General features: G+C 36.8%; 1 protein-coding gene across 4 annotated transcripts; it reads right to left on the bottom strand.

Moving 5' to 3' along the window:
• Positions 1 to 287: 287 nt before the first annotated feature.
• LOC105035914 (tubulin beta-1 chain) lies at positions 288 to 15,109 on the bottom strand. Of its 4 annotated transcripts, none has more exons than XM_010911629.4 (4): positions 14,957 to 15,109; positions 13,781 to 14,180; positions 12,694 to 12,963; positions 288 to 1,199 (listed from the first exon to the last, which is right to left on the bottom strand). In XM_010911629.4, the coding sequence occupies exons 2-4, from the start codon at positions 14,172 to 14,174 to the stop codon at positions 523 to 525; spliced, it is 1,341 nt and encodes a 446-aa protein (XP_010909931.1). In that variant the 5' UTR covers positions 14,175 to 14,180; positions 14,957 to 15,109; the 3' UTR covers positions 288 to 522. The 4 variants fall into 4 exon arrangements, with proteins under 4 accessions (XP_010909931.1, XP_010909929.1, XP_010909930.1 ...); XM_010911627.3 differs by having other exon boundaries at positions 14,939 to 15,091; XM_010911628.4 differs by having other exon boundaries at positions 14,917 to 15,068.
• Between the last annotated feature and the right edge of the window lie 846 nt (positions 15,110 to 15,955).

Genomic DNA, 15,955 nt, shown 5'->3' with positions numbered 1-15,955 from the left:
CAGTCATTCGCATTCTGATATTTAACCACAACCTAATATTTATCTTAGAAATGCAGCCTCTCCCTCTCTAGAAATACAGTTTCTTGCCTCACACTTTACGCCCTTCCTGAGGATGTTCAGGGTAAGCGTAGCAGCAACCATAATATATATAAAAAAAACAAATTTAAAAAAAAAACAGCATATAGAAAAGTCAAATTAACTGGCTAATGCCGCAGAGTACATGGACAGAACTCCAAACAGGCATATTGGAAAGACATCACTGAGCGAGAGAGTAAATGAGACACCGATTATCTCAAGCATATTATCCAATTTGTAAACTGCTAGGGGGTAGGTAGCCCTGGTAAAAAGTACAGATAGTAAGTAATAACAGTGGAATAACATGTAAAAGGAAACACACCTCACTGATCCTCCGACATAAGAATGTGAGGGGTGCAAGCACAAGCTATATCTGCTACCACCCAAAATAATACTGCCACCATCACCACAAACTAACCAGCACCACACAAATTTGATTCATCTTGCTCAGACCTCCTGGGGCTCCTCTTCCTCATACTCATAATCACCTTCCTCATCAGCAGTAGCATCTTGATACTGCTGATACTCTGAGACAAGGTCATTCATGTTGCTCTCAGCCTCGGTGAATTCCATCTCATCCATACCCTCCCCTGTGTACCAGTGTAAGAAGGCCTTCCGCCTGAACATAGCTGTAAACTGCTCGCTCACCCTACTGAACATCTCTTGGATCGATGTTGAGTTACCGATGAAGGTTGAGGCCATAGAGAGGCCCCTAGGTGGAATGTCACAAACACTGGATTTAACATTGTTGGGGATCCACTCCACAAAGTAGGAAGAATTCTTGTTCTGGACATTGATCATCTGCTCATCAACTTCTTTGGTGCTCATTTTTCCACGGAACATGGCAGATGCAGTGAGGTAGCGGCCATGCCGAGGGTCAGCAGCACACATCATGTTCTTGGCATCCCACATCTGCTGGGTCAGCTCAGGGACTGTCAGGGCCCGGTATTGCTGTGATCCACGAGAGGTCAATGGGGCAAAGCCAACCATAAAGAAGTGGAGACGGGGGAAGGGGATCAGGTTCACAGCCAGCTTCCGGAGGTCAGAGTTCAATTGCCCAGGGAACCGAAGGCAGCATGTGACCCCACTCATAGTTGAAGAGATGAGGTGGTTCAAGTCTCCAACTGAAAAGAGTGCAAAAAACTTATGCACATGCCAAAAGAAAACAACACTAACATATGTTGCTAATCTTAAACAAATTTACCTACAGAATACTTGCAAATATACCAAATTGTACATCTTCAAAAAAGAGAAGGTGAATTTCAGAATTAATTATTGGGTTTTCAGGTGGTTATATGCATGCATTTTAAAACTTTTATTAGATCTAATCTAATTGTAGTGGAAATAAAATTCAAATTAAAACTATTTTAATCTAACATGCATCAGATCTAATCTACTAACCACTTAGGATTTACCATATGAACATGAAAATATTCGATCTAAAATCTGATCTAGAAAATAAATCTAACTAGAGATCTGATCTCCATACCTTTGCGCGGGTTGATGAACACTGCAGTTGATGATCGTGATATATTCCGAGATCCTCGATTAGCCACATACGTATCCGGCCTCTAGGGGTATCCACATGAGGCCCTCGAATCCAATCGAAGGCATGTGCCTTTACTGAGATGCTAGCTCTCTTGCAGAAGACGCCTCTTGACGGTTGATGAAGACTTTTCTTTATATCTCAAGAATCCTTTAGAGAAGAAAAAGCAAAAAACGAAGAAGAATAAGAATACTCTCTTCTTTTCTTCTTGGCATTCATGTGTAAGATCTCTACACTAGAGATCTAGAAGACCAAGAAAGACCTCTTCTTTCTTTCATGCCTAAGAAGAACCTTTCTTTTTCTTCCATGCGCAAGAGAAACTTTTTCTCTTCTTTTTTAATGCCTTTAAAGAAGAACTCTTGCTCTTTAAAATCCACGCACTAGAGACGCCTCTCTAGTTTCTCATGCCAAAGAGAAAGCCCATGCCTCTCTTCTGATTTTTCATGTTTTAAAAATCAAAACCTCACGCCCATAAAGCACCCTTTCATTGGCATGTAACAGGGTTTTAAAGGGCTTGGGGCATTTGGATTAGGTTTAGGACTCTAAAAGATAGAGTCCTTGGGGCATCCAACTCTTGGACGCCCCTTTCCTTGATTTGTGCATCTCACGCAAATAATACCAAGAGAAGGGGCGGCATGGGGTGACTTCTTTCACGCAAAAACAAGAGAGAAGTGGTGCATGTAGTTGGGCATGAATAAGGTGGGGGTGGAGTTATTTGTTGCAAGGAGAGAGAGAGAGTCCCAATCAAACTGGGATTTCTCTTTGTGCTTAGGTCAAACCTAATTCAATTCCCAATCTAATTAGGAATTGGTGCAACCAAAGAGAGGAAGAATCCTAGTCCAACTAGGAACCTAATCTCTCTTGATTAGATTCCAATCCAATTAGGAATTAAGTCAACCCAAATCTTAAGAAATCAAAAAATTGATCTCTCTTGCAATTGAATTATCTCATAATCGAATTAGACTTGATCTAATCAAATCCAAAAAAAAAACTAAATTAAATTCAACTCCATTAAACTTGATTTCAACCCCATTGCTCAATCAAATTGAGCCAATTAGCAATCCAAGTACTAATTAATCCTCCTACAACTTACTAATACTTAGTAAGTTTGACAATTGCAATAATTGCACTGGATCAATCATATTGATAGTTAGATCCTTCTGTAATTCATAATCATAGATCAACCATCTGATCAACAAAGACCTCTTTTGTGTGTGACCCAATAGGTGTTATTCTGTCTGATAGTGAGATATATGTGATCCCTATCACAATATCATCGAAATTCTTTATAACGGGTTGGAACGATTCCAACTCTGTCCATCAAGGGTCATTGATCATCTAGACGACGTTAGATAAGTCTCGCAATCCACCAGTGACACTTAGCAATATGTAATGGCAATTCAGTAGAATAAAATATTGAATCTCTAGATGCAATTATCGTGTGATTCAATCCTTCTATCATGAATCCCGACAAGATGGAGATTATGGATAACTCATCAAATCTCATCACTTGTCATATGTAATATTCAATCGACTTGAGTTCATAAATAAAATCCTATAAAAATTCTTTTCCATTATTCACTCTACCATGACCATAGTCTTCTGAACTCAGTCTCATGAATAACATAAGACTACTCCTTATCTATCAAGATCTCATCTAGGTGCATATCCTACTCCTACAATGAACCTACTACAACCAACATACACCTCAAGATTCTATCTGGCTAGGAGACCAAATTATGGTACAGTCAAACTACAACAGCTCCATTATGAGTAGCTAAGGCACCACAGGTTTAAGAACTACTCACACCACTGCAACATCGAGTATGTCACTGACGAATGGATAGACATCCATGTGACAACTCGTGTTGATCACATTCGGTACTGTTGTTCTCTAACAATTACCTACACTCTCACTCCAATATTTTCACACTATAAACTCGAGACTCATCTATCTAGAAGAAAGTGATCTATGCACCAATCTTATCGGATCAATCACCATCTTTGTGATGATCCATTGATCGGAAGCATTTAGAAATTGATCACCAATGTTACATGCCTCAAATTCTCAACTCTTGAGAATATGTATCATCATCCTATTAATTTCTTGAATAATTCATAGACATGTGACTCTACATGAATGAAAAATTAACCCTTTTTATTTTTTCAATTACAAAACTATGCCACTAGAAAGATTACATATATCGATCAACTTGACTTCTAGAACATACATCTAACAATCTTTCACTTGCACTAAAATAAATTGATCATCAACCTAAGCCTCATCTTCTCAAGATGATCTCTAATCTCATGTTAGCTCAACAGCTTAGTCAGTGAGTCTATCATGTTCTCCATGAAGTCTAACTCTCTGCTCCTCGACAAAGTTCTTCTTGAGGTATTCGCGAATCTGATGGAATCGTCACTTTATACGCTTAGACTTCTGGTGAGGTCTTGACTTCTTAGTTGGAGCTATGACACTGATGTTGCCACAATAAAATTATGACATCTCATGTCATCACTCCGAACTGCACAACAAACTGCATAAACCAGAAAGCTGCCTTAACACCCTTAGAAACGACGATGAACTCTACCTCCATGGTAGAATTTGTAATAATCGGAACTCTTCCAATATACCGCACCACCATAACATAGGAATACACATGCTAATGTAGACCTTCTATCATCAATTTGTATTTCCCTAAATCCTAAATTCTCCTCGTCCAAAGATCAAGAACATATCCCAAATCCTTCTCAAGTACTTAAAGATATATTTCACAGCCATCCAATGCTCCTCATCTAGATTTGACTGATATCTACTCGTGACACTCACAGCAAGAGATATATCGGTCAAATATATAGCATAACATACATGAAGTTTCCTATAGCAAAAGCATAAAGGATCTGGCTCATGCACTCAATCTCCTCAGATGTACTAGGACACATCTTCTTGGAGAGAGATAAACTCCATTCCTCGAGGATAATAATTTTTTTTTTGAAGTTCTTCATGCTGAACCCCTTCAGCACTTTCTTTATGTGCATATTTTGTGAGAGACAAAGCATCCTCTTAGATCTATCTCTATATATCTTTATTTTCAGAATAAAAGATGCTTATCCTAAGTCTTTCATGGAGAATTCTGTCAACAATCTAACATTAACCAAAGTCATCATGGAAAAAATATTCCCAATTAGGAGGATGACATCTACGTACAATACAAGGAATGTCAAGCACTCCCACTGACCTTCTGAAAGACCCTTGGTTCTTCCTTGTTCTTGATGAAATCAAATGATTTGATCGCATCACTGAAATGATGACACCACCTCATAATAGTTTTAGGGATCATCTCCATGTTTCCTATCTCTCATAAGAAATATTTTCTCGACATCCTCTATAAGCATATCCTTGTACTTTTCAAAAAGACAAATTTTAACTAGATCTACGAGGTGGATGAGGTACACCATTTACTGGCTTAATGGGTTTTATCAGCTCTATGACTCGTTGTTTTTAACGGACTTTCTCTTTGAGCCATAATTGCCTCCTACTGTTTCCATCATGGATAAACTATTTTTCAGAAAGACAATGTGTCGGATCACAATCATATTGTGATCCTCTGGAAGACAAAATTAGTATCCCAAAAACTCTTTTAGATACCTTAGGAGCTTTCATAGACCTAACATCTAATTTGTCCGCCTATTGTCACTTGACATGGACCGGATATTTCCAAATCTTAAGATGATCAATACTTGATTTCTTACTATATCACATCACATATGGTATGATAAGAACAAATTTAGAGGAAACCCAATTCGCTATCTAATTAGTAGTAAGCTAAGCATATCTCCTAAATGAATAATAAAAAAAGATCAGTGAACCTCATCATGGATCGAACCATATCCAATAGAATCTGACTTCTCCATTCTAAAAAACTTGTTGAGTTGAGACATTCCAGATGGAATCCATTATGAGACTATATCATTTTTCTTGAGATAACTGAGAAATTCTTTAGGTATTATTCTCTTCGATCTGATCGAAATATCTTTAGAATTTTTTCGATTTACTTCTCTACTTCATATATGAATTCTTTGAACCTTTCAAAAATTTTAAATTTGTGTATCTCATATATATACCTGTACCGTGGACAATCAACGATAAGGATAATTAAGTAGAAATAACCTCCTCTAACTGCCACATCAAATAGACCATACATATCAGTGTGCACCATGACAAGTATCTCAGTGGTCCCTTCCTCATGTCCCAGAAAAAATAGCTTGGCTATATTTCTTTGAAGACAAAACTCACAGACTGGATATAACTCAGTAGTTATTGAGCCCAAAGGCCCATCTGTCTCCAGTCTGTTAATCCTTTCTTCTTCTATATGACCTAACCTAAGATGCCCCATATATACTTGAGGTTAATCTCATCACTGGATCTCTCAGATCCAACGATACTCACTGCTCGAATACATTTATATCAACATATAAATGATGGAGATTTTTAATCATAAAGCCATGTCCAATATTTTATTTCCAAAATAAAAGGTATAATAATCTTTATGAAAACTAAATTCATAATTGTCTTGTGCTAAAACAGAAATCAAATTTCTACTAGCAGCAAGAATATTATAACAATCCTTTAGAATTAAACTAAACACACATCGTAATCGCAGAAGATTGGTGCCCACGACTACAGCAGCAACTCTTGCTCTGTTGCCTATTCTGAGGGTCATCTCACCTTCTTAAGCCTTTTACTTTCCTCAAGATCCTACATAGAAGTGCACAAAAATACACTAGAACCAAAGTCTGTGACTCAACATGAAGTAGAAGAAACCGTAATGTTAGTTTCTATCACGAGCACATTTAATATACCTTCTAAATGTGTGTCCTTTTCATTCTTCTCTAGAGTTTCAGGTATTCAAGACAGTTTCTCAATTCCATAACGAGAACTGTATCCCTTGAACTCTTCAAGGTCTCCAAAGTGTTCACCAATATATTTAATAATCAGTTAGATGCAAACAATCTTGTTCATATGGTAGTTTATTATAAACTATCCATACGAACCAGTAAGAGATTGCTGGATCAGATCCGCTTGCAATTCTTAATGCATGGTCATGTAGAGCTTCTCAAGCTCTTCAAATTCTTGATCGATGATCGCAGACCGACTGCCCTTGATTAGCATTGAAGAGTCTCTCAGACACTTCATAATGCATAGATCACTTATCTCATCATACAACTCTTGTAGATGAGTTAACATAGCCCCAGCAGTTTATATGACCTTATGCTGGCATTGCAACTCATTTGACTCAAATGCCAATATATTACACCTGATCTTATTATCATCATCCATCCAATTTTCCAGCACTTCCCATTAGTCAACGGTTGGACAGTTTGGCAACACTAGAATTTCCTGATGTTTGACATAGCTAAACTTCTGAAACTCAAAACAATTTTTAAATTTCTGAGCCAGTCTTTATAATTAGGTCTGGTTAGTCGATTGTTTTCTAAAAACGAAAATAGAATTGGAGGTAGAGAAATTCTAACAGAAAGGAGAAGATTCTAGTTAGACTTTTGTAATTGATAATTATTTTGTTTTAAAAATTTTATTTTAAAAACAAACTATCTCCCACTATTTGTGCGAAGCTCTACACTCCTCGAGTGGAAAAACAAGAACCCCTTTGCGAGTTAACGTTCCTAATAGGTACTGCGATCCCACTGATTGGCATGCTACCTCATCTGATAATTATTGGTAAACATGTCAATCAATAGGTGGACAACTCTTGTCCAATGCTTCTCAATTAAATTGCAGTAGACCTGATCTCTAGATCCTGAAACATCACCTAACAGTTATTAGTTTCATTTCTTAATTAAGTCAGACCTACCATTAAGCACAAGTGAAGCCGTCATTGGGACCCTCATCTGACAGTTATTGGGCCCAACCCCATCTCCACCCCGCAGCATCTCATGCTAATAGAGTGGTTGCTTCTCCCTTGATGCAACTAAATCACTGTGTCCAGCGAGAATAGTCAATATCGGAAAGGACACGGCACCCTACAATGATGGAAGATCCTATGACTTAATATTAACGAGAAGATTTATTTATATCTCTTTTAATTTACATCTCTTGCAAATCTTTAATTGATTAAGACATGGGTTAAGCTCAAATCACCAAGTACCCAAATCTAAACTGATCACTGATGGCCAGATAAGTAAGAGATTGAAGGGAGGCTCTCTGCTGCTAGTGGCAAGGGTCCTAATTAAATAACCATCACTCAATTACTTGCCTTAGACATCAATAGGTCCTGACCAATTTCAATTGGGTTAACCTAAGTGATCGAGGCTCGAGCCATTGAGCCAAGATCAGATTATGGATCATTAATTTAGCACACATGCATGTTAATCGATTTGATCCTACAACTATTGTTTTAATCTTGAGCAGACTTGACCTAATCGCAATCAACTTCTTGATTCGACTCGATCAATTGCCTATCTCAATTGAGCCCAACATGTGCCAATCGAAAATCTTTAGGACTGAATCAAATTATAGATCCAAACTAGTCTGCCCATGAACCCAATGTGCAGAATTTTCAGATATTGAAACCAAATTTCATATCTGATTTCAGATTTGAAATGAATTTCAGATCCGATTAAGATTCTGCTCAACATCTTCAAATCTGAAACTAATTTCAGATCTGAAGCAAACTAAATTAATTTCAGATATGAAATGATTTCAGATCTGAAACAACATGACAAATATATTATTTAACATGCAAAAATTTCAGATCTAACAATTTTTAATGTTCTACATTGTTCTAGGACAACCATATAGCATAACTGAATTATGCCAGAGCAACCATATGTCAGAACAATATCGAACAATTGATCAATTGCATATCTGATTTCTGTACATCAGATTTCAAATCTGAATCGATTCATGTTCATATCAGAACCGTGGCTCTGATACCACTGTTAGATTTTCAAATGGTTATATATATGCATTTTAAAATTTTTATTAGATCTAATCTAATTGCAGTGGAAAAAATTTTGGATTAAAATTATTTTAATCTAACATGCTTCAGATCTAATCTGCTAACCACCTAGAATCTATCATTTGAACATGAAAGTATTTGATCTAAAATCTGATCTAGAAAATAAATCTAACTGAAGATCTGATCTCCATATCTTTGCGTAGGTTGATGAACACCGCAACTGATGATCAATGTATACTCTGAGATTCTCGATTAACCGCATATACGTTCGGTCTCTATAGATATCCACACGAGACCCTTGAATTCAATCAGAGACCGATGCCTTCACTGAAATGCTAGCTCCCTTGTCGAAGATGTCTCTTGATGGTTAACGAAAACTCTTTTTTATCTCACAAGACTCTCTTAGAGAAGAAGAAGAAGAGGAAGAAGAATAAGAAAACTCTCTTCTTTTTTTCCTAAAATCCATGCATAAAATCTCTATACTAAAGATCTAGAAGCCTAAAAAAGAACTCTTCTTTCTTTCATGCCTAAAAAGAACCTTTCTTCTTTTTCTTCCACGTGCAAGAGAAACTTTTTCTCTTCTTTTTTCACGCCTCTAAAGAGGAACTCTTCCTCTCTAAAACACACGCACTAGAGATGCCTCTCTAGTTTCTCACACCAAAAAGAAAGCCCACGCCTCTCTTCTGATTTTTCACATTTTAAAAATCAGAACCTCACGCCCATAAGCACCCTTTAATTGGCATGCAATAGGGTTTTATAGGGCTTTGGGGTATTTGGATTAGGTTTAGGACTCTAAAAGATAGAGTCCTTGGGGCGTCCAACTCTTGGACACCCTTTTCCTTGATTTGTGCATCTCATGCAAATAATACAAAGAGAAGGGGCGACATGGGGTGACTTCTTGCATGCAAAAACAAGAAAGAAGTGGCACATGTAGTTGGGCTTGAATAAGGTGGGGCATGGAGTTATTTGTTGCAAGGAGAGAGAGAGAGAGTCCCAATCAAATTGAGACTTTTCTTGGTGCTTAAGTCAAATCTAATTCAATTCCTAATCTAATTAGGAATTGGTGCAACCAAAGAGAGGAGGAATCTTAGTCCAACTAGGAACCCAATCTCTCTTGATTAGATCTCAATCCAATTAGAAATTAGATCAAACCCAAATCCTAATCAATCAAGAAATTAATCTCTCTTGTAATTGAATTATCTCATAATTCAACTAGATTTGATCTAATCAAATCCAAATCAATCTAAATTCAATTCAATTCAATTAGACTTGATTTCAGCCCCATTGCTCAATCAAATAAGCTAATTAGCAATCCAATTGTTATTTAATCCTCCTACAACTCACTAACACTTAATAAATTTGATAATTGCAATAATTGCATTAGATCAATCATCAATCATATTGATAATTAGATCTCTTTGTGATTCATAATCATAGATCAACCATCTGATCGGACAAAAATCTCTTTTGTATGTGATCCCATAAGTTATATTCTGTCTGATAATGAGATATATATGATCCCCTATCATAATATCATCGAAACTTCTTTCGATGGATTGAAACGATTTCAACTCTGTCCATAAAAGATCATCAATCATCAAGATGATGCTAGATAAATTTCACAATCCACCAGTGACATCTAGCAGTATGTAATGACAACCTAGCAGAATGAAATATTGAACCTTTAAGCACAGCTATCGTATGATTCGGTCCTTCTATTGTGAGTTCCGACAAGACAGAGATCATAGATAACTCATCAAACCTCATCACTTGTCATATGTAATATTCAATCAAACTCGAGTTCATAAATGAAATTCTATGAAAACTCTTTTCCATTATTCACTCTGCCATGGCTATGATCTTTTGAACTCAGTCTCATGAATAACATAGGATTACTCCTTATCTATCAAGGTCCATAGATCTCGTCTAGATGCGCACCTACTTCTAAAACGAACCTACTGCAACCAACATACACCTTAAGGCTCCATATGGATAGGAGATCGAGTTATAGTACAGTCAAACTACAACAGCCCCATTGTGAGTGACCAAGGTACCGTAGGTCTAAGGACTACTCACACCATTATAACATCGAGTATGTCACTGACGAGTTGATAGACATCTATGTGACTACTCATGTTGATCACGCTCGAAACCATTATTCTCTAACAATCACCTACACTTTCACTTCAGTATTTCCATACTGTAGACTCGAGACTTATCTATCCAGAGAAAAGCGATCTATACACCATTCTTATCGGATCAATCACCGTCCTCATGATAATCCATTGATCGAGAGCATTTAAGAATTAATCATCAATGACATATACCTCAAATTTTCAACTCTTGAGAATACGTGTCATCATCCTATTAATTCCTTGGACGATTCATGGATACATCACTCTACATGAATGAAAAATTAATCTTTTTTATTTTATTCGATTACAAAACTATGTCACTAGAAATGTTACATGTGTCGGCCAACTTGACATCGAGAGCATACATCTAACATTAACATCAACCATCAAGTGGAGGATAGATTCAAAAATTAAAAAAAATACATCTCTAATTTGAAAGAATGAATGAAGAGGCATGTGTTGAACTCTAGCAAGTGGAATTAAATCGGAGTAATAAAACATCGAGTGAGAAGAGGATGGTGAAGTTTGTAAATCATATAATAGCTTAAAATATAACAAAAATGTTATAGAATTAGAAGAATTCATACCGGCAAACCAAACGTGATCTCTAACAACTGCTAAATGGTGGAGGGGGGCATACATAACATGGATCAGCTTGGACCACCATAATCTAGAATTTTTTACAAGTATTTATAAGTATCAACGGGCCCGATATATTATACTAAATGATGCAATAAAAATCTTATTCAAATGGATGTGGCATGTGAAACAGAATGATGTTCCTGAATGAGGCAGCATAACTTAGAGACATTCTGTGACAAATTATTTGTGTACTTTATTTTGTAGCATTGAAGGCAAACAGTTTTTGATTTCTAGCAAAAGATTATGGATCAGTTTTCTAATACTGTAATGAAAAGTTTATGTGGACTATATAGTCCTCAGAGCCTTTTCTTTTGAACTAAGAATTCAGTTTCCACACCCCTGTATCTCAGTATCCATTCTTATTCACCCATTGCATGCTATTTCATGTAAATTGTCACTCAGCCACCAACTATAACCACTGGTTAAGATGCTGGGCTGAATCAAGCCTGATGCAATCTGTACTTTGGGAACCTGCACAAGTGAGGCCTGGGGTCAAAAATATCAACTCAATTTGAGGTCTGGACAGGTGGTGGTTAAAGGTCCACTCAACCAATCTGAAACCAATGTAGATGTATATATTCTATAATAGGACTCCCAACCTAGTATTGCATAAATTAGTGCAATCATGATCAAATTTCTAATAGAAGGCAAATAAGTCCAACAAAAGGCAAGCCAACCTTGCCTAACACAAATTGTGTCAGTTGAAAATTTCCGACCAATCAACTACGTTCTAGGTGATCATTGTCACTATGATGTTGGATCCAGATGCAGGGTTGGTCCAGTTAGGTCAGAATTTACACTTTCCCTTACCTGCAACCCAGTCAAAAATATCTGGAAGTATATAAATCTAGTTTTGATACTGAAATGAGCTCGTATGAGACTGTCATCGAGGACATGATTTTGTGTCTTCATGATAGAGACTGGTAGATGTATTTTCACTGTCAAGGGAAAAAGAAAGTTTACCAAACTGAAATGAAATATCTCCACCGACAAAACCATCTCAACCTTCTTTGAATTGAACTGTCACTGGTGAGAATTGCTAGAACTAAAATTTATCAACAGGTAAGTTTGACTCACTTCCAGACGTTTATAAGCTAAGATAAATGCCTCTAAATATCAACAAGTGAGATTGTTAAACAATAAATAAGCTATATTATTTATTCTGGAAAAATCAACTAGAAAATTATTAGATAATGACCATAACCTGCATGAGATATTCAAATTCAAGCATGGATATCATCGCAGCATATGGACATAGCACATGGTAAACATGGGTTTAAAAGCAGAATAAAGTGCATGTTATAGAGTAACTTACAGCTAGGAGTGGTGAGCTTGAGTGTGCGGAAGCAGATATCATAGAGTGCCTCATTATCCAGGACCATGCATTCATCTGCATTCTCCACCAACTGGTGGACAGAAAGGGTAGCATTATAGGGTTCAACCACTGTGTCAGAAACCTTCGGAGACGGGAAAACAGAGAATGTGAGCATCATCCGATCAGGGTACTCCTCCCTGATCTTTGATATCAGAAGTGTTCCCATTCCAGATCCAGTCCCTCCTCCAAGCGAGTGGCAAACCTGAAATCCTGTAATGAAATGAAAAGAGATATAATTCGAAGTAAACTATATTTAGATAGCAGAAGTGTAAAAGACACAAGACGATTGCAAGGGAAAAACAGAAGCCATTGTTTTTTTTCTGATCATTAAATGATTTCTAAACCGCTATTACTACACTTAAATCAAAATGTAAGAGTTGAATGGAACTGTAGTCCTAGAGATCGAACATTTAAATAAGTTATACAATAATCAGAATTTTTTTTTTTTGTTTAGGCAGCACGATCATACGGCCTTAGAACAAATTCAACGAGTAGCATCAACATACAAAACATCTCACAACAGAAGAGGAGTTGACTGAAGCATAAGAATATTCCTATCTAAGATCACGTTCAACCAAAAAATAAAAGAGTTGTCATATCATAGACTTACCAAAAAACATAGTAAAGTTGCATAAAGAACCATCATGAATCACCAGCCAAATTTTCACACAGCATGCAAAAGAAATTTAAAAAAAAAACAAAAAGCCTCACATTTGACATAATGACACAGACAACTAAAAGTGAGCGAGAAAATAAAAGGATTGGGTAAGCACATATTCTAGATATAAAAATCTTGGTGCAACATTATGGATCTCAAATCATGGTACGGCTCAGCAATTCATGATCACTCATACATTACGAAAAAAGAACGGGGTCCTCAAATAACAAAGATCTTATAAAACAAGCAATCAGGCCACAATAATGTGCAGGAGAAACAAAAATGAGTAAAAGAAAACTTCTCTGACACCATGCTACAGAGTGGATCAAAAGATCTTAACGAAACCACCAAGAAGAAGCACTGACATACCTTGGAGGCAGTCACAGTTCTCCGCCTCCTTCCTCACCACATCAAGAACTGAATCGATGAGCTCAGCCCCCTCGGTGTAGTGCCCCTTGGCCCAGTTGTTCCCGGCGCCGGACTGGCCGAACACAAAGTTATCTGGGCGGAAAATCTGGCCGTACGGCCCCGTGCGGATGCTGTCCATGGTGCCAGGCTCCAGATCCATAAGCACCGCCCTGGGGACGAACCTCCCACAGGAGGCCTCGTTGTAGTACACATTGATGCGCTCCAGTTGGAGATCGGAGTTTCCTGTGTACCTCCCGGTGGGATCGATCCCGTGCTCATCGCACACCACTTCCCAGAACTTGGAACCGATCTGGTTCCCGCACTGGCCGCCCTGGACGTGGAGGATTTCTCTCATTTTCACCTGAAATCAAAGTCAGGAAACGGAAATTAGACCCAGAACAGAGCCAATTTCCCAAGATCACAAGCAATAAATAAAGATTTATAGTCTACTGTTGATAAAATGGAGGAACCAGTATATTAATTCGAGTATACTGTCCCAGATTCACTTCAAAATTAAAAGAGAACACAGATCTATAGCTTCATGTACATCGGATCTAGAACTGCAGCACAAGGAGGAAAAAATTGTAGGAAAAACTTCTACCGACTATCTAGCAGATGAAATCAAGAAATCAGAACACTGATCAAACTGAAATATCCAAAGTCACTTCAAAATTTATAAATAAAAACTCAAATCTACAGCTTCCTATATATAAGATTGAGCACTGCAGTACAATGAGCCAAATTTTGAGAAAGAAACCTCTGCCGACTGTTTTGCAGTCCAAATCAACAAATCAAAACACTGTCAAAGCGAATTTCTCCGAAATCACTTCAAATTCAAAGAAAACTGAAATCTGTAGAAGATCAGATCGAGGACTGCAGTACAATGAGGAAAACTTTCAGAGAAGAACGTCTACCAACTATTCCATAGACTAAGTCAGAGGATTAAAAAATTGATTCAAATCGAATTCTCTAAAATCGATTAAAAATTTGGAAGAAAACAACACATACCCTCCTAATGGTCAGATCACAAACTGTAATAAAATAAGGAGAAATCTGTTTTTTAGAAAAGAAAATCCCTCTGCCCGCTATAAAATTACCGACGAGAATGGGAGAGTTTACGGTGGAGAGAAGCTAGACCAGGAGGCGTCCAAGGTGATCGAGCGCGAGGCGAAGGGCTCGATCGGGGAAGGAAAATTGGGGAGTAGAGAAGCCCTGGAGACGTCTATATAGGTGATGGAGCGGGGGTTAGAACGGGATCCAACGGCTGGCTCTCATTCCCCCTTTTTGTAATCGAGCAGTCGATGCCGTCGGACTGCGAGATCGGGCGGCTACCGATGACAGTTTCTCGGAAGGAAAGCCGCTGCTTTAGGTTTTTAAAGATTAAGGCCCTTCCGTCCGAACAAAAATCAAATGAAATAATTATGGGATGGATTTTCAATTTTATTAATTTTAAAAAATAAATTTAAAAATCAATAATTTTTTTTATTAACAAAATTATTAGTCTTATAATTTAAAATAAAAATATATAATATTCTCTTTCTTTTTTATTTTTATAAAATATTTTTTATCAATATTACTACATATTTAAATAATATATACTAAGTAAATTAATCATCAAGCAAATCAATACATACCTCCGGATAAATCAATATATAGTTTTCGAAGTATAAAATTGGCTAATACATAGTACACAACTAGATGATCTACACCTAGTAAATTAATTATCTAACAATCCAATATATACCTTCAAACAAATTGATGTATAGTTTTCAGAATATTATATTCATTAGTACACACAACATGGTATAGTGATATACACTCATCGACTTTTTGATACATACTACAAGTTTCTTTGATACACACATAACAGTGATCCAATACACACTTTTACATAAATCAATGCATAGTTTTTAGAATATAAAATTTATTAATATATAGTATATGATCAAATGATTTATACTTAGTAAATTAGTCATCTGACAAAGCAATACACACTTTCAAACAAATTGATACATAGTTTTTAAAATATTATGTTCACTAGTATATACTACATAATATAGTAATAATATACACTAATCAATTTTCTGATACATACTTCAAGCTTATTTGATACCCATCTAGAAATTATGTATCAAT

The sequence above is a fragment of the Elaeis guineensis genome, chromosome 14, assembly GCF_000442705.2.
Source record: "Elaeis guineensis isolate ETL-2024a chromosome 14, EG11, whole genome shotgun sequence".
In the NCBI taxonomy this organism is placed as follows: domain Eukaryota; kingdom Viridiplantae; phylum Streptophyta; class Magnoliopsida; order Arecales; family Arecaceae; genus Elaeis; species Elaeis guineensis.
The sequence above is the reverse complement of the archived record's forward strand: the minus strand, read 5'-3'. Positions and strand labels throughout refer to the sequence as shown.